The 19,622-nt window shown below is 35.9% G+C and overlaps 1 protein-coding gene across 1 annotated transcript; it reads left to right on the top strand.

The window, feature by feature from the left end:
* The first annotated feature begins 13,809 nt into the window (after positions 1-13,809).
* On the top strand, positions 13,810-14,211 carry LOC129894695 (uncharacterized). The gene has a single exon (XM_055970358.1). It carries the CDS (start codon positions 13,810-13,812, stop codon positions 14,209-14,211), a length of 402 nt encoding a protein of 133 aa, XP_055826333.1.
* Positions 14,212-19,622: the final 5,411 nt, after the last annotated feature.

Consider the following 19,622-nt stretch of genomic DNA (forward strand, 5'->3'; position numbering starts at 1 on the left):
GCATTTGGGCGAGTAAAACTCCCGAAATCAAAATTTACGTTAAAGGTATATTTTAGTACATATTTAAAAGGGGTGTGTTGTAAAATGGGGGCTTGGGGAATAAACTCCGAGCTCACTTTTCCTGCATATCCCGCTAGAATAGGATTATTACCCCCAGAGCAGGATCTGTCCCCTAGAATGGGATAGTTGCGACTTAAATCATGAAAAAGACCAAGACACTACCTAGGGTGATTTTCATTTATTTTTCATGGATTTCCACGCTTAAGGTAAGGTTTTTACTCCCTAGATTCATACTTTGATTCTTAGAAACTAGAAGTATGGGTGATAATTATTGGGAGAAGGTTTGAACTGAAAATCTATGATGGAAAATAGCCCTAGGGTAGGTTAGGATCATGGGTTTGTCCTTAGGAATGAAATTGTGTTGTATTTATTGATAGTTAGGCCATTGTATTGATCCTTGATATGTATTTAATGTTTCTAGACCAAGAAGGAGAAGAACGAATCTAAAAAGGGAAGGCTATTGTGTTGTAAAGTTCTCAAAGCTTGAATTTGAGGTAGGTGATAGTCTAGTTTTCCGTATGTGTTTCATGCACTTTTTAAATTGCTTCATGATATGTATGTGTGTATATGAATAGGGAAACATTCTAGATTATATGTGAAATGATCACTTGCTGGCCTGTTATTGTGATGAACCTGTTCTTGGATGTATAAATATTGTAAAACATTGAATGTTCTAGTGATTATGCTATCTTGGGATTGGGTGTCATGTTTCGACATTTAATTTGGATCGGGTGTCATGTTCCGACATGCAATTGAATCGGATGTCACGTTCCAACACAAAGTTGATTATTTTTAGGTCCCTTGAGAGAACCCTTGTGTGAATTTGTAGCATGTGAAAGACATTGAGTTGTGATATTGAGATGTGGTTGACTTATTCTGCATATGTATATACCTATTGTGTTGAAATTTACTTGTCTATGATCCATTTACTGGCTAAACGCGTGATCCTACCAGTACACCATTATTTTTGTGTACTGATACTACTCTTGCTCTGCCTTTTGTTGAGTACAGAGCATCTTCAGCCGGTTGTATAGAGACCTCGATTGGAAGATTAGCAAGCTGTTCAAAGTCCAAGGGTGAGCTATTCTGTCACGCTGCCGTGAAATTTTCCATTAATCTCAGCCCTTCTTTCAGGATTCAGATGTTCAGATAATATTTGTATTTATTTACTAGTTTCTATTTGGAGTTGTACTTCTATTCTAGACTTATTAGTTAGAGTTTTGGTACGATGACTTTCAGTTTTGTTGATATTAACATAGTTGACTGTGTTTATGGTAACTCAATATTTTTCTAGTTTATTCCTGCTTTAGCAAGTCTTTAACTGTTATCTCCTAAAGTTTGATAAGCTGGGGTGTAGAAATGGCTCTCCCACTAGAATAAGTATTATGGGTGCCAGTCACGGTGGGTTGGGTTCGTGACAAAGTTTATATCAGAGCATAGATTCATTGATATCGTTGTACCGAAATGAGTCTAGTAGAGTCTTGCAGAACGGTAAGGAGACATCTATACTTTTCTGCGAGAGGCTACAAGATTTTAGGAAAAGTTTCATTATCTTCTTTTCTTCGTGTTATAACTTGATTCCAATTGGTATATCATAATCCAAATTGGTACTAATCACTTTCACTCTTTTGTCCGCAGATGATTAACATACGTTACAATGGTGTCAGGCCAGTAGCTCTAATTAAGCCCAAAGAAGAGCCAATCATTTGAGTGCGTAGAAAAAGGAGAGGTAGGTAAGGTAGGGGCAGAGAAAGGTTAGCACCTTCCAGAGTAGAGGTCCCTATTGATAAGGTGTTGGTAGGTGAGACCCCTCCTGCAACCCATAATGAGTTCAAGGGAGAGGTGGAAGCTGGAGGAGAACAAGAGTAGGCTGGACAAGAGGAGGATAACCAAACTGAGGCTGCTGGTATTCCCCTTCTAGACCCAATTTTAGCCTGGCAGATTATGGCCTTTCTGAGTGTCTTAGCTGGCACAAGCGTCATCCCCACCATGCCAGCAACACCAGCTCTTACTCCTGTTAACCATCCTATTTGCTGTTGCAATTCAGCCAACAGATGAATTGGTAGGCACAAATGCATTCTTCAAGCCACTAATGGGTTCTGTTATGACTGGTACTGAGCATGACATGGTCACTAAATTACTCAAGCTCAAACCTTTAGTTTTACATGGTACTGAAAATGAGGATGCCTATTAGTTTATTTTGATTTCTATTAGAGGCTACATAAGTTGGGCATAATGTACCAGCATGGAGTGGAGTTTGTGACTTTCCAGCTGCAGGGGGAGGCCAAGTAGTAGTGGATGAGTGTCGTTCGCTTGTGTTTCCTCCATTTACTTAGGCTTAGTTCCATGCTCTATTTTTAGAGAAGTATATGCCCTACACTTTAAGAGACAAGAAGAAGGATGAGTTTATGGCCCTTGAGTAGGAAAAGTTATTAGTGGCATGTACGCTACTCAAATGGTTACTACTGAGGTAGAGAGGATCAGCTTGTTCATGAAGGGTTGAACCCCGAGTTGCAAGTACTTTCTGTTCATATGACTTCGTTCGGCAGGAGCTTCAACGAGGTCACAAATTTTGTTAAGAAAGTTGAAAGTGTGAGGAAGGATGGGTAATCCAAGGCTTTGGCTAAAAGGCCTAAGAGTGTAGGTAACTTCCAAGGATCCTATTTCAGAAGGTCAGACAGGCTGGTGATTGCTGCTCGACCAATTCAGTTAGCATTGCCCGCTTTCACTAGTAGTTTTTCAGGTACTCCACGTAACATCTGGCCCATGAGGGTGAGAGAACATTATTCCTAAGTAGGCGCCTGTCTTTTAATTGTGGATTTTTTAACTATAGAGATTTGGGCCATATACGAAGGGAGATCCCTTACTCCGCATGATTATTTTAGCACCCTATAAGGCCTGAGCAGTGGTCCCAGAAGCTTGAGGGAACAGTGGCATAGGACATCCACAAAGTGGGCGAGGAGGAAATCTGAGAGGCCGTGAAGGCCGAGGCAGTAGTAGTGCAGGTCAAGGAGCAGTCCAGCCAGGTAGGGAAATGGACCGTTAGGTTGACCGGGCTCAGTTTTATACATTTTTGGGCAAAACTGCAGCAGAGGCATCTGACATTGTTATCACAAGTACTAGTCTTGTCTATGACCGGATGACTACTATTTTATTTGATCCGGGTTTCACTTATTCCTATGTGTATGTAAGGTATGCCTTGGGTTTTGATGCATTGTGAGATAATTGGATGCCCTGTTCATGTTTCTACCCTTGTTGGAGAGTCAGTCATAGTCACTCAAGTGTATCGTTCTTATTTTGTTGTGTTTATGAGATATAAGAGTTGGGTTGACTTAGTTATTCTAGATATGATAGATTTTGATATGATCTTAGGCATGACTTGGTTGTCCTCCTACTTTGCGGTACTTAATTGCAATGCAAAGACTATAGCTCTAAAGATCCCGGCGAGGGAAAGGTTAGAGTGGGAAGGGGTGTACAAGCCTAAGCCAGCTAAGGTCATATCCTTTCTCCAGGCTAGAAAAATGGTGGGAAAGGGTTGTTTGGCTTATTTGGCCCATATCCGGAATATGAAAGTAGAGTTTTCTTCTATTAAGTCTAATCTAGTATTGCGTGAATTTCTGGAGGTTTTCCCTTCATACTTACCAGGTATGCCTTCTGACCGAGACATAGACTTCTGCATTGATTTAGTGTCAGGTACTCGTCCAATTTTCATTCCTCCCTACCTTACGACTCCGACGGAGTTGAGAGAGCATAAGGCTCAGATTCCGGAGCTTCTTGAAAAAGGGTTCATTCATCCTAGTGGTTCCTCTTGGGGTGTTTCAGTATTGTTTGTCAAGAAAAATAATAGTAGTATGAGAATGTGCATTGACTATCGACAGTTGAATTAGATCACCATTAGAAATAAATACTCTTTGCCTCGTATTAATGACCTATTTGGCCAGTTACAAGGTGCTTCAGTCTTCTCAAAGATTGATCTTAGGTCTGGGTATCATCAGTTAAAAATTAGACCTGAGGATGTGCCCAAAACAGCTTTTAGGACCAGGTATAAACACTATGATTTTTTAGTAATATCCTTTGGGTTGACCAATACACCTGTATCTTTCATAAGTTTGATAAATGGGGTGTTTAAACCGTTCCTGTATTTGTTTGTGATAGTATTTATGGATGATATATTGGTGTATTCAAAGAGTGAATAAGAACATCCAGATTATCTTCGAATTATGTTGGGAGTTTTGGGAAGACAAAGCTTGTATGAGAAATTATTTAAGTGTGAATTTTGGCTGCCTTCAGTTGCCTTTTTAGGTCATGTTGTTTCAAAAAAAAGGATAATGGTGGACCCATAAAAGATTGAGGCAGTTAAGAATTGGGCTAGGCCTAGTTTTGTGGCAGAGGTTAAAAGTTTTGTAGAACTGACCAATTACTATCGCCTGTTCGTGAAAAACTTTACTTCTATTGCTACTTACTTGACTAGGTTGACTAAAAAGGAAGTACCATTCGAGTGGACTGACAAGTGTGAAGAGAGATTCTAAAAGGTCAAAACTCTCCTAACCACAACACCAATTTTGACTCTGCCGGTCGAAGGTAAAGATTTCATTGCTTATTATGATGCTTCATATTCTGATTTAGGTGCTGTGTTGATGTAGGATAAGAATGTTGTAGTATATGCTTCACGACAATTAAAGGTGTATTAGAGGAACTACCCGACTCATGACTTGGAGTTGGCAGCGATAATGTTTGCACTAAAAATCTAGAGACATTATTTATACGATGATCACCGCAGCTTACAACACGTGTTCACCTAGAAGGACTTGAATTTGAGACAACGAAGGTGGATGTAGTTGCTTAAGGACTATGAGGTCATTATCCAGTACCATCCAGTCAAGGTTAGTAGATACATTAAGCCGGTAGCCAGTGAGCATGGGAAGTTTAGCTTATTTGGGGGCCCTTAGGCGGCCCTTGGCTAGAGAAGTTCAGGTGTTGGAGACCAGATTTATGAGGCTAGGCATTTTAAAGAAAGGGAGGATAATGGTCGGAATTGATCTAAGGCCTACTTTCATAGAAGAGATCAAGACCAAGCAGTTTGAAGAATACTTAAATGAAATTAGAGGGAAGGTGTTGATAGGCAAGGCTCCAGACTTAACACTAGATGCAGGAGGGTTGCTGTCACGACCCAAGCCTAGGGCCTAGACGTGACATGGCGAATGAGGAATCCGAAAGTACCTCAAACAAGCCTCTTAGCATTCTTTTAGCCTTTCATAGGTAATGATGATAAATAAACAAGCGAAAATCATAATAAATCTTCAACTTACATATGTATGTAAATAAATATTCATAAATACTTTGAAATCCATTAATTTAAAATCATACTTTAAACAATCCACTATGAATTTCAAGAGGTTTTAAATAGATAAATAGCGGAATTACTTGTAAACCATCAATTCATATATATGAAATTATGTTGCATCAAAATAGAGCAATAATCATTAGTTTAACCATGATTCATACTATTAAGTAAAAATAAGAATTTACCATAAGAAAATATTACTTGAAATCAAGATATTTAATTGAAAGAGTTTTTGGACTACATGGGTGGAAGAACCCATGGATAAACACACACATAACTTAGAGTAGAGCTTAAAGAAAATAAATATAATTTATCATATAATCAAAATAATTTAGACATGAGAGTAGAAGGAATACTCTCATTGAAATCTGGAAACCGAAGCTTTAGTTGGTACCGGAAGACTTAATGACCACTCTTGAGTCCTAGCTTCTCTTCTTGCCGGAACGTTTTGTGTACTACCCGGAATATATGAATTACCGGAATAGTATTTCTTCACTACTAAGAACTAAAACTATATTTGAGAATGTGTAAAGAAGTGTATAGAGAGAATATTTGCTTGAGAAAGCTTGATGAATAAAATGAGGAAATAAGGTGGGTATTTATAGGTGGGAAAGAGGACCTAACAATAAATAAAATAATTATAAATAAAAATCTGAAAATTTAGTGGAATATATTGATGTCATGGATGATGTTAAATGGAGGACAATTTATGTCATGAGTGATGTCAAATGTATCTAGATCTTTCTATGGTAGGTGAAATGAGTTATTTTTGACAGAATACTCTTTTTGGGATCTACGTTTGAATAAGATAAATTCCTTATTAGGATTTGGTGTCTTCATAAGAATTGTAGATATGGAAGTCTAGTTTCATATCGTTCAAGAATCAACCAATTTGGATAAACCTACAGTGAGATATGATTTTTCTTCTATAAACACTCATTTCCGTCACAGCATCCTACCTTACAAATATTAATTTATTTGACCTACTTAACCTCTGAATCTTAAACTATGGTCTTCATAACAGTTGTAGGTAATGATCTTGTGGTTACTCAGAAATTTGAATCACTCAATTTGGATATTCCTATGAAAAGTTATGACCAAAATACAGAGGTTGTATCATGTTTAGGCAAAAATTGAAACATCGTATACAACGTTTTTAGGGGATGTTACATTATCTCCCCCTTGGGAACATTCGTCCTCGAATGAGAAAAGACTTAGATTGAGTAGAGTAGAGTGTTAACAAACAACCTATCATTAATGCAACAGTGTAATTTAAAATATCGTTTAAAATATATTTCATAATTTTGCAACCATATGACAAGAAAAGTTGAGATGTAAGGATTTCAAGTAATTGAGTAAGGACAACTTAATACCTTAGGTTTGGGTAGAGGGAAAAAGATGAGGGTATCTCTTAATCATATCCGCTTCCGCTTCCCATGTTGCACTTTCTATTTGTTGATTCCTCCAAAGGACTTTAACAGATGCAATTTCTTTGTTCCTCAATCTCTTAACTTGCCGGTCCAAAATTTCCACAGGAACTTCTTCATAGGTCAAGTTTTCTTCAATATTCACTACTCCCATAGGTACAATGGAACTAGGATCACCCACATGTTTTTTCAACATAGACACGTGAAACACCGGATGAACCATGATCATTTCCAATGGTAATTCCAACTCATATGCAACCTTACCAACACGTCTCACGATTCTATAAGGCCCTACATATCTAGGGCTCAATTTCCCTTTCTTACCAAATCGAACCACACCTTTTATGGGTGAAACCTTCAGATACACCCAAGCATCCACAATAAACTCAAGATCCCTTCTTCTAGTGTCAGAATAGGACTTTTGACGACTTTGAGCCGTCTTCAACCTTTCTCTAATGATCTTCACCTTCTCTAAAGCATCAAGTACCAAATCGGGGCCCAACAAGGTCATCTCACCTACTTCGAACCAACCAACCGGTGATCTACATCGTCTCCCATACAAAGTCTCAAACGGTGCCATCTCAATACTTGAGTGGTAACTATTATTATAGGCAAACTCGATGAGAGGTAGATGATCATCCCAATTCCCTTTAAACTCCAACACACAAGCCCTTAACATATCCTCTAGTGTTTGAATCGTCCTTTTGGCTTGCCCATCCGTTTGAGGATGGAATGTTGTGCTCAACTTTACCTTAGTACCGAGGCCTTTTTGAAATGATCTCCAGAAGTGAGAAGTGAATTGGGTACCACGATCCGAAATAATGGATAATGGCACACCATGCAACCTCACCAACTCCCGAATATACAACTTGGCATAGTCTTCGGCACTATAGGAAGTTTTAACCGGTAGGAAGTGAGCTGACTTATTCATTCTATCAACAATTACCCAAATTGAGTCATGACGCTTCCGGGTATGAGGCAGACCCACTACAAAATCCATATTCACATCTTTCCACTTCCAGGTTGGGATTTCAGTGTCTTAGGCTAGGCCACCCGACCTTTGATGTTCGGCCTTCACTTGTTGGCAATTCGTACATTCGGACACAAACCTTGCTATGTCCTTCTTCATGCCACCCCACCAATACAACTCCTTTAAGTCTCGGTACATTTTCGTTGAACCGGGATGAATGGAGTATGTAGAATTATGAGCCTCCATCATGATCAAACTCCTTAAGCCATCAACATTTGGAACACATATCCGACCTTGATAGTACAGTACCCCATCTCCCCCTTGGGAAAATACCTCTATCTTCTTTTCCTTTACCAACTTCTTTAACTCGATAAACTTTGGGTCAAGATCTTGCTTGGATTTAACATCCACCACCAAAGAGGATGCAGACCTATTTTGAACAACCATACCCCCATCATTAGTACCACACAACTTCACCCCTAATCTAGCCAATCGGTGAACATCTTTCACCAACTCCCTCTTACTTTCATCCACATGGGCCATACTCCCCATAGACACTCTACTAAGTGCATCAGCAACCACATTAGCTTTACCCGGATGATAGTGCACACTCATGTCATAGTCCTTAAGGAGTTTTAGCCACCTCCTTTGCCTTAGGTTAAGGTCCTTTTGGGTGAACACATACTGAAGACTCTTATGATCAGTATACTCATCCACATGCACCCCATAGAGGTAATGCCTCCAAATCTTCAGAGCAAAAACAACGGCCGCCAATTCAAGGTCATGGGTAGGGTAGTTACGCTCATGCACCTTTAATTGCCTAGAAGCATAGGCTATGACCTTGCCGTTTTGCATTAAGACACAACCTAAACCAATCTTTGAAGCATCACAATAAACTACAAACCCCTCTAATCCTTCTGGGAGAGTTAAAATAGGAGCAGAGGTAAGTCGATCTTTTAAGGTCTGGAAACTCTTCTCACACTCATCTGTCCATATGAATTTGGATTTCTTTTGGGTCAATTTTGTCATAGGAGATGAGATGGAAGAAAAGACTTTGACAAACCTTCTATAGTACCCGGCTAGACCTAAGAAGCTCCTAATGTCTGAAGGAGATAATGGTCTAGGCCAATTTTTGAGTGCCTCTATTTTCTTAGGATCAACCTTGATTCCATCACCGGACACTACGTGACCAAGAAATGCTACCTCTTTTAACCAAAATTCACACTTACTAAATTTTGCAAATAATTGTCTATCCCTCAATGTTTGAAGCACAACTCTCAAGTGATTTTTATGTTCTTCCTCACTCCGAGAGTAAATTAAAATATCATCAATGAAGACTACTACAAAGGTATCAAGGTAAGGTTTGAACACCCTATTCATCAAGTCCATAAACATCGCCGGTGCATTCGTCAACCCAAAACTCATCACCACAAACTCATAGTGACCATACCTTGTTCGGAAGGCTGTTTTGGGAATGTCACACTCCCTTACCCGTAGTTGGTGATAGCCGGACCGAAGGTCGATCTTGGAGAAGTGACTTGCCCCTTGCAATTGATCAAACAAGTCATCTATTCTAGGGAGTGGGTACTTGTTCTTAATGGTCATCTTATTTAATTGCCGGTAGTCTATGCACATTTGAAGTGACCCATCTTTGTTTCTTACAAATAGAATGGGAGCACCCCATGGAGAAATACTTGGTCTTATGAACCCCTTCTGTAACAAGTCCTTTAACTGTTCCTTCAACTCTTTTAATTCTGCCGGGGCCATACGGTAAGGAGGAATAGAGATAGGTTAGGTATCAGGGAGGAGATCGATACCAAAATCAACTTCCCTTTCGGGAGGGACACCAGGAAGGTCATCGGGAAAGACATCGGGGAATTCATTGACTATAGGAACTGACTCAAGAGAAGGACTTTTGGAGTTGACATCCCTAACCCTCACAATGTGGTAAATACATCCCTTAGAAATTATTTTGCGGGCCTTAAGATAAGAAATAAACTGACCCTTCACCACCGAATCATGACCCTGCCATTCAATAACAGGCTCATTTGGAAATTGGAATTTGACTCGACGATTCCTACAATCTATGGAAGCATAAGATGCATGTAACCAATCCATCCCAAGAATGACATCGAAATCTATCATGTCAAGCTCAATGAGATCACAAGGAATAAGTTTATGCAAGATAGACACAAGGCAACCCCTATAGACCTTTCTAGCAATAACTGACTCACCAATGGGGGAAGACACCAAATAGGGCTCTAATAACATTTCAGGTAAAACATCAAATCTATTAGCAAGGAATGGAGTAACAAAAGATAAATTTGCACCCGGATCTAATAGTGCATACACATCAAAAGAAAAGACCTTTAACATACCGGTAATGACATTGGGTGTATCCTCAACCTCTTGTCTTCTATGCAAGGCGTAAAAGCGGTTGGTGCGTTGGACACCTCCTTGGACTTGTTGACCATGAGCAATTTGTCCTTGAGTCCTACCACCACCACCATCTCTACAATCCTTAGCATGGTGGCCCAGCTTGCCACACTTAAAACATGCATTGGAGCCGGCTAAGCATTCCCCTTTGTGAGTCCTTCCACACTTCTTGCAAGTGGGGAAAGTTTGAGTAGCAACATTTTCTCTTGGAATCATTGGTTTACCACTCTTGTCCTTGTTGAACTTTGGAGGAGGAGTATTGGTGGAACCTTGTCCCACAAATCTTTGCCCACCTTGGCCTTTGCCATTATTTCCATGATCGGACCTTTGAGGGTTAAACCCTCCACCATCCACTCTAGCCTTTTTGAACCCCCTTGATCTCTCTCTAAGCTTCTCTTCTTCAATTTGTTCTGCGTAAGTCATTAACCGAGAGATGTCCATCTCCCTGATCAACATGGCCGTTTTGCACTCCTTGGACACCAAGCTTGAGACACCGGAAATAAACTTGCTCATTCTAGCTCTTGGCTCGGAGACCATGAAGGGAGCATACTTTGACAACTTAGTGAATTTGAGAGCATACTCCCTCACGCTCATACTTCCTTGACGAGGTTGATAAACTCTTGGATTTTGGCCTCCCTTAGCTCCAATGGGAAGAAGCGGTCTAGGAAGGCACCTTTGAACTCTTCCCATCCTATCGACCCTATTTCTTCATCCCTCTCAACAATCCATTGTTCGTACCACACTCGAGCCACACCTTTGAGTTTATAGGCCACTAGTTCGGCCTTCTCATTTGGTGGCACACCCATGATAGCCACAATCCGGTATACCTCATTAATGAACTCCATAGGGTCCTCATCTAGTTTAGAACCATCGAACTCGGGTGGATTCATCCTTTGGAAATCTCGAATCCTAGAGGCTGCATTTTGCATTTGGGGAGGAGGAACACCTAGATTCCCTTGGTTAGCTACGACTTAGGCTAACAAAGTAATAACACTGCGAAACTCGACATGGGTTACCCAGTCCTCATGATGTTGGGCATTAGGAATCGGAGGAGTTTGGTCCTCATCGTCAACCCTTGCTCTTCGAGGTGGTCTTCCACGAGTCATTATCTAGAGAACACAAAATGGGTCGTTAGTTAAAGGAAAGCTTAGGACACTCTAAGGCACGACATGAATTTGAAAGAAGTGAAAATTTTCCTAAACGTCTCATAGTCTCTTATTCATAATTGTGGCGCGCTTCACAACCATGAACAAGAACCTATTTGACGTGGTATGTTGGACTTCCAAGGATCATTCAAAACCTTGGGCTCTGATACCAAGTTTGTCATGACCCAAGCCTAGGGCCTAGACGTGACATGGCGAATGAGGAACCCGAAAGTACCTCAAACAAGCCTCTTAGCATTCTTTTAGCCTTTCATAGGTAATGATGATAAATAAACAAGCGGAAATTATAATAAATCTTCAACTTACATATGTATGTAAATAAATATTCATAAATACTTTGAAATCCATTAATTTAAAATCATGCTTTAAACAATCCACCATGAATTTCAAGAGGTTTTAAATAGATAAATAGCGGAATTACTTGTAAACCATCAATTCATATATATGAAATTATGTTGCATCAAAATAGAGCAATAATCATTAGTTTAACCATGATTCATACTATTAAGTAAAAATAAGAATTTACCATAAGAAAATATTACTTGAAATCAAGATATTTAATTGAAAGAGTTTTTAGACTACATGGGTGGAAGAACCCATGGATAAACACACATATAACTTAGAGTAGAGCTTAAAGAAAATAAATATAATTTATCATATAATCAAAATAATTTAGACATGAGAGTGGAAGGAATACTCTTATTGAAATCTTACATACCTGGAAACCGAAGCTTTAGTTGGTACCGGAAGACTTAATGACCACTCTTGAGTCCTAGCTTCTCTCCTTGCCGGAACGTTTTGTATACTACCCAGAATATATGAATTACCGGAATAGTATTTCTTCACTACTAAGAACTAAAACTATATTTGAGAATGTGTAAAGAAGTGTATAGAGAGAATATTTGCTTGAGAAAGCTTGATGAATAAAATGAGGAAATAAGGTGGGTATTTATAGGTGGGAAAGAGGACCTAACAATAAATAAAATAATTATAAATAAAAATCTGAAAATTTAGTGGAATATATTGATGTCATGGATGATGTTAAATGGAGGATAATTTATGTCATGAGTGATGTCAAGTGTATCTAGATCTTTCTATGGTAGGTAAAATGAGTTATCTTTGACAGAATACTCTTTTTGGGAGCTACGTTTGAATAAGATAAATTCCTTATTAGGATTTGGTGTCTTCATAAGAATTGTAGATATGGAAGTCTAGTTTCATATCGTTCAAGAATAAACCAATTTGGATAAACCTACAGTGAGATATGATTTTTCTTCTATAAACACTCATTTCCGTCACAGCATCCTACCTTACAAATATTAATTTATTTGACCTACTTAACCTCTGAATCTTAAAATATGGTCTTCATAAAAGTTGTAGGTAATGATCTTGTGGTTACTCAGAAATTTGAATCACTTAATTTGGATATTCCTATGAAAAGTTATGACCAAAATACAGAGGTTATATCATGTTTAGGAAAAAATTGAAATATCGTATACAACGTTTTTAGGGGATGTTACAGTTGCTCCATTTTAGGGGAAGGATTTGTGTTCCCCGGGTAGATGGACTAATTTAAAAGATCCTGTTTGAATCTCATGGTTCATGATACTCTATTCACCCTGGAGTGACTAGGATATATCAATATTTGAAATGGCTATATTGGTGGCCGGGTATGAAGAAAGACATAGCTGAATATGTAGTCAAGTGTCAGAACTACCAACAGGTGAAGTATGAACACCAAAGACCTATAGGTTTGTTGCAAAGAATGTCCACTCCTAAATGGAAGTGGGAGAGAATAGCCATGGATTTTGTGGAGGAACTTCCTAAGACTTTGGGAAAGCATGACGCTATTTGGGTGGTGGTTGATAGGTTAACGAGGTCAGCATACTTCATTCCGATTAAAGTGGATTACAATGCACAATAGTTGGCTAAAATTTATGTGAAGGAGATAGTAAGATTGCACGGAGTGCCCTTTTCCATCATTTCAGATCGTGGTACGCAGTTTACTTTTAAATTTTGGGGTAAGTTGCATGAAGAGTTGGGTACTCAACTCGATTTCAGCACAACTTTCCATCCCCAGACAGACGGATAGTTAGAAAGGACTATCTAAGTGTTGGAAGTTATATTGAGGGCATGTATGATAGACTTTGGGGGACATGGGACAAATTCTTGCCCTTGTGTGTGTTCTCCTACAATAATAGCTACCACGCTAGTATTGATATAGTACTATTTAAATCCCTATATAGGAGGGGATACAAGTCTGCCATAGGGTGGTTTGAAGCTGGGGAAGTGGAGCCATTGGGGGTTGACTTAGTGAGGGATGCTCAAGATAAGGTAGAAAACATCCAAGCTAAGCTTCTAGTGGCTCAAAGTTATCAGAAGTAGTATGATGATCGTAGGGTGAGGGACATGACATTTGAGGCTGGTGTGCAAATACTTCTAAAAGTATCACCCATTAAAGGGGTGATGAGATTTGGCAAGAAGGACAAACACAGTCCTTATTACATTGGCTCTTTTAAAATTCTTGATTGTGTGGGGCCAGTGGCGTATAGGTTGGCCTTACCACCTAGCTCTGGAGTACACCCAATTTTCCATGTGTCTATGCTAGAAAAGTACCATGGGGATGGGGACTACATCATTAAATGGGACTCAGTGTTATTAGACAAGGAACTTCAGTATGAGAAAGTGCCAGTTGTAATTCTTGATCGTGATGTTCGAAAATTAAGGACTAAGGAGATCAATATGGTTAAAGTGCAATGGAAACATCATTCGGTAAAAAAAGCTACTTTAGAGACTGAAAAAGACATATGAGATAAGTATCCTCTACTGTTTAATTAAACAAGTATTTCTCTATCTTTACTTTAGTCCTATTTTCCCTAGTTAGTCGCTCGGGAACGAGTAATGGGTAAATTTGTATCTATTATAATGAACTGCTTCCGTCGTTAGGGATAGGCCAATGGAGAAGAATTTTAGGCTAGAAAACTTTGGGTAGTAAAATCGAAAAATTTGAACCTAGGCCAGATTTGGATGAATTGTGAGTCAAGTGAAGTCTAGAATGATCACGTGAACTATGGATGGTCAAATTTATAATTTTAGTAGACAGTCTAATATCCAAGGCGATATGGAGCATTTACAACTTTGTGGAATCACATTTGGTCAAGTAAAACTCCCGGAATCGAAGTTTGCGTAAAGGGTGTATTTTAATACGCCTTTAAAATGGAGTATGTTGTGAAATGAGGGCTTGGAGCACAAACTCTGAGCTTACTATTTCCGTATATCCTGCCAGAGTGAGATTATTACCGCCAGAGCGGGATCTGTCCCGTCAGAGTAGGATAATCGCGACTTAAATCGTGAAAAAGACCAGAAATGGTCTTTTCTACAATAATTATTTTCTTAAAACCCCAAGAGGCGCCTTAGGGTAATTTCCAATGATTTTCCATGGATTTCCACGTTTAAGATAAGGTTTTTAATTCCTAGATTCATACTTTGATTCTTAGAAACTAGAAGTATGGGTGATAATCATTGGGGGAGGATTTGAATTAAAATCTATGGTGGGAAATGGCCATAGGTAAGGTTAGGATCATGGATTTGGCCTAGTGTTGACACCCAATTTTGACCGACCTATAATTATTTTTCGAATCACTATCTTAATAGACAGGCATTTTTAAAATTATTTCCTTATAAATATATATATAAATTTATATTTAGTTTTACCCAATAAATCGTATATTTTGGCGTTCATAGCTTATAATATTTTATTTTATTTAGCTATTTATTAATATTATTACCATTATTTATTTTTTATCATTATTAAAATAACAAACTTCATGCGTTCAAATATTTTTTTTTTACATTTCTATTTTAGTATAGAGTAGGTTCCCTATAATTGGAACTTTCAACCTAAATAATACGTTATTTGAAGCAACTTTCAATAGTGATATAATATTTTTAAAGATTTTATATATTAGTTACTTATCAATGTTAGCTATGCCATGTAGTTTTTCCAATTTTTATGTTGAGTGAATTAGAACCATCATAAATTATGTAAATAAATTATTTATTTAGCTTTATAATGGGGACCCACTGCATCATTTTTAAACAATACATGTTTCGGTCACAATTTCTCAATATATATATATATATATCTTAATACTTCTTATGTACATATGTATATGTAAGATTATTACTTAACTAATGTTTATTATGTAGTTTTGCTTGTTCATATTAATATATACATATTACATATCTATTTTAATATGTCTTGTATACATATGCATTTAAAAGGTCATTACTTAGTTAAGTTTATTATATTTTTTTACTTAATTATACTAGTAAATGTTATACAGCTATTTCGATACGTATAATTCTGATCGTCCTTCCCTTAAGCTCTTGAGCGCGAATGTACGAGTTTGAATCTTGAATATTTTTTATTTTTTTTATTATTATTATTATTATTTATAACGTTTAACTCATTCTTTAAGATAATAATATCTTCGTCATGTTCAGTCATGAGCCGCGACATAAGTATGTGTAGTACTCCTTTTTTTTTTATCTCAAAATATTCCTATGAGGGGGTGTTTATTTTTGACTTAAAGTAATTTAATACTACAATGAATGGGAGGCATAATAATGAAATCACAGGAATTAGGTAAGTGTCACCGATGCCTTTCAAATCAACAACAGAAAAAGCATCAATATGATATATTCTACTATATACTTTTGAAAGTGCACTCTACTGTATCTCATTAACAATTTGATATATTTTAATATATATTTTTGAAATGCTCCACTACTACATCACTTATGATTAAATTTGACATTCTTTAATCATTTCAACATCTTGATACATATAATTATATTCATACATACGTTATACATACATTTATTTATATATATATATATATATATATAAATAGTTACTTTATGCATAAATATTACTACTTGATAAAGTTTATGATTTTACTTATCCAATATACATATATTATGGTTATTAATTAGATGTCAATCTATTTAATTTATTTCTTCCAATTGATTTAAAGCATAATTATTTATTTATTTTTTATCCATTTTATTTAGGCATTTTTTCTTGACAATTAATTTATTAGATCAATTTTGGCCTAATCCTAAATTCCCTAATTTTAATTTCATCTTTCTACCAATACCCCCCCCCCCCCGAAAAAAAACTAAAACTACTTATTTGACACTTCATTCTCTCTCTAAACTCTGACCCTAACTCTCTCTCTCTAGACTATCTACTTCATCTTCTTCTTTTGAGAAGAAGAAGATAGCCGCCCCACCTCTCTCTCTAGGCAGATCTCTCCAATAAGATCTTCCTCTTCTCCACTTCCTTCTTCTCCTTTCAATTTCCAAAAAATCCGCCTTCCATTACTGCGAAATTTTCGCAACTTTCAATTTGAATCAAGAAAAGTTAAGATTTGTGAAATCTCTTCCCACTTCCTAGTTTTTTTTTTGCCTCCAAAAGGATTTGATTTTTTGTTCAAATCCAGATTTTTAAATCGGGATTTGCCTATAAATAACAAGGTTTTCACAAAAAAAAGAGAGAAAAAAAAAACAGGAGAAGAAAAACACAAAGAAAAAAAGAAGAAGACAAGAACACAAAACAAAAGAAAAGAAAAGAACACTAGAATTGAGAGAAGCATCTTTTTTTAACAAATTACTTAATTACTTTCATGTCTTTTCTTTTGCCTCTTTGCTACTTCAATTTGCTTGGATCTCGGATATTGCTACCGCTTTTCATTGACATAAAACTCATATTAACCGGTTAGTACTTTCTTTTCCTATTTTATTGTACTGTCTTTACTTTAGGTTCTTACATATTATATCTTGTCAAAATAAATACATGAAGTATCCAGGTTAGTTCCCATTTTCTTTGATATATTGGTTTATTATTTTGAAATGTGTTCTCGTTCTATTTGCTTGCTTTGTTGTAGCAAAATTATATAATCATGATATACCTCTATATATATTTGTTTATTGGTTGTGTTTTCTTTATGATTTAGCAGGGCTTGAACTTCAAAGTTCAAGACACGAGGAGTGCGAAAGTTTAAAATGTCATTATTTCGTTTACATTTTGTATTATTTATTCATTTACCTTTTGTTTTAATTTTGTAATAATCTTGTAAACTCTACTCTTCATAATAATAATAATGAAATTGGGGATAGTCTAAGGGGAGGGGAAATCTACGTGCTACTTGCAATTTTTCTTTTACTTTGACACAAATTTTATGTGGTTGCGTGCGCTAAACAAATATACCGAAAGAAATTAGTTATTTTAATTATTTTTGTTGACTTTCAGATTTTAATTTTAAATGAAATACGTTTACCACACAAATAAATATTGATAAACCCTATACTTTAATTAGTTTATCAATTTTAATATTTTCATATATTTATATATATTAAACAACATGCCCAACTCTTGTATATTTTATTCAAACTATCAATCATTCTATTATTACATATCATGTACATACGCTTTCGATAGATAATTTCCATCATGTTAATTAAATCATATGTCACGGTTTAAGCTTAATATTTTCAGCATATTAATTGAAACTATACCTACACGACTTTAGCATGTTAAATTTTATAGAAATCATGTTTAAGATTTAATAAGTTTAATAGGCTACTTTAATAGATACAATACCTATATATTTGCTAATAAATATGTTTATAATATTATGTCATATAGAACTAGGTTTATAAAATTGAATAATATTGCAAGCATATAAAACCAATATTTTCACCGTAAGAAATTTACATAAATCACGTCTTTAGTACTTAATGAATATTTTTAGTATTTTAAGAGTTAATTTACGCTTACAAGATTACAAATATTTTTATCATATTGACTCATATAGAAACTACATCTATAGAATTTAATTAATGTTCCAATACATACTTTATTTGGAAACCATGGCCTTAAGATTTTTAACCATATAGAAATCATGTTTAATGTAGAATGTGGTCAATATATATAAATCATGCGTTTAAGTTAATAAATAGTTTATCTGTTATGTAGAATTCATGTCTATAGGCCGTTATAAAAATATTTTTTGTATAATATTATTAAAAAAAAATCATACCTCTAGATTTTTAATAAATATTTTAGCACCTTTTATTAAAACCAAACCTCTAGAATTGTAACAAATGTTTATCATAGTTTATATATAGAGACCATGTCTATAGGATTTGATAAATATTTGTCATGTTATTTTATTTTAAAAACCATGCTTACAATTTTAATCAATTTTTAACATATCATTTCATTTATACACCATGTCTATAAATAATATTTAAAATAAATTTCAACATACTAATCATCTAGGTATCGTTTATAGGGTTTAATATTATTTCAAGCATATAGAAAACTATGTCGGTAAGAATATTTTGAGCCTATTGGGTCCATGAGATCTAACAATATTTCTCGCATATTTTATCATATAACAATTATGTTTATAGGTATTATAATTCTAACATTTCAATTAAATGGATATTAGGCCTTCATAAATATTTTTTCATAACAATTATGAGTAGAATTCATGCCCCCTAGGGTTCTAATAAATATTTATCATATTATTCTATATTTGAAATCATGTCTATATTTTAATACATCTTTAGTATATCAACATTTAGAAAACCATACCCATAGCGTTTAATAAATTTTTTAGCATGCTCTTAACTAAAGTCATATGAATAGTATTCTATAAAATATTGTTAGTTAATAACTAAAATTATCAAGCATACTTCTTTTTATTATAATCACCTAAGTAATTAAATTTGTCCGTCATATTATTCAAGTTTTTATGTTTATAATACCTGTGTCTGATTATACGCACACACATAATCATTATGACCTTCACAATTTATATGTGTTTTCAAGCATGTTAATTAATTAATTTAGAGGCTTATTTGAGATTTTATGTGCTAACTGCTTGTCCTATCTGTTTTGTTTGACGATGTGTCTAATTAGGATGCCTATATTTCCTTTGGTCTAAAACCTACTCTAAATAGTGCGTCCAATGCCTCTTGGATATTAAGTTGAGACGTTTAGACACCTTTTAAGATGTTAGTTTTTATTATTTTCTTTTAGATCGTTTTAGGGTCATAATAATAAATAAACTTAAGAGGGGTAGGGGTAATTAGGCCCTTCGGAAATGATGGAAGTTGACCCGAGCAGAAAAATGACAAAAACTTTATAT

Source organism: Solanum dulcamara, chromosome 1, assembly GCF_947179165.1.
Source record: "Solanum dulcamara chromosome 1, daSolDulc1.2, whole genome shotgun sequence".
Lineage (NCBI taxonomy): Eukaryota > Viridiplantae > Streptophyta > Magnoliopsida > Solanales > Solanaceae > Solanum > Solanum dulcamara.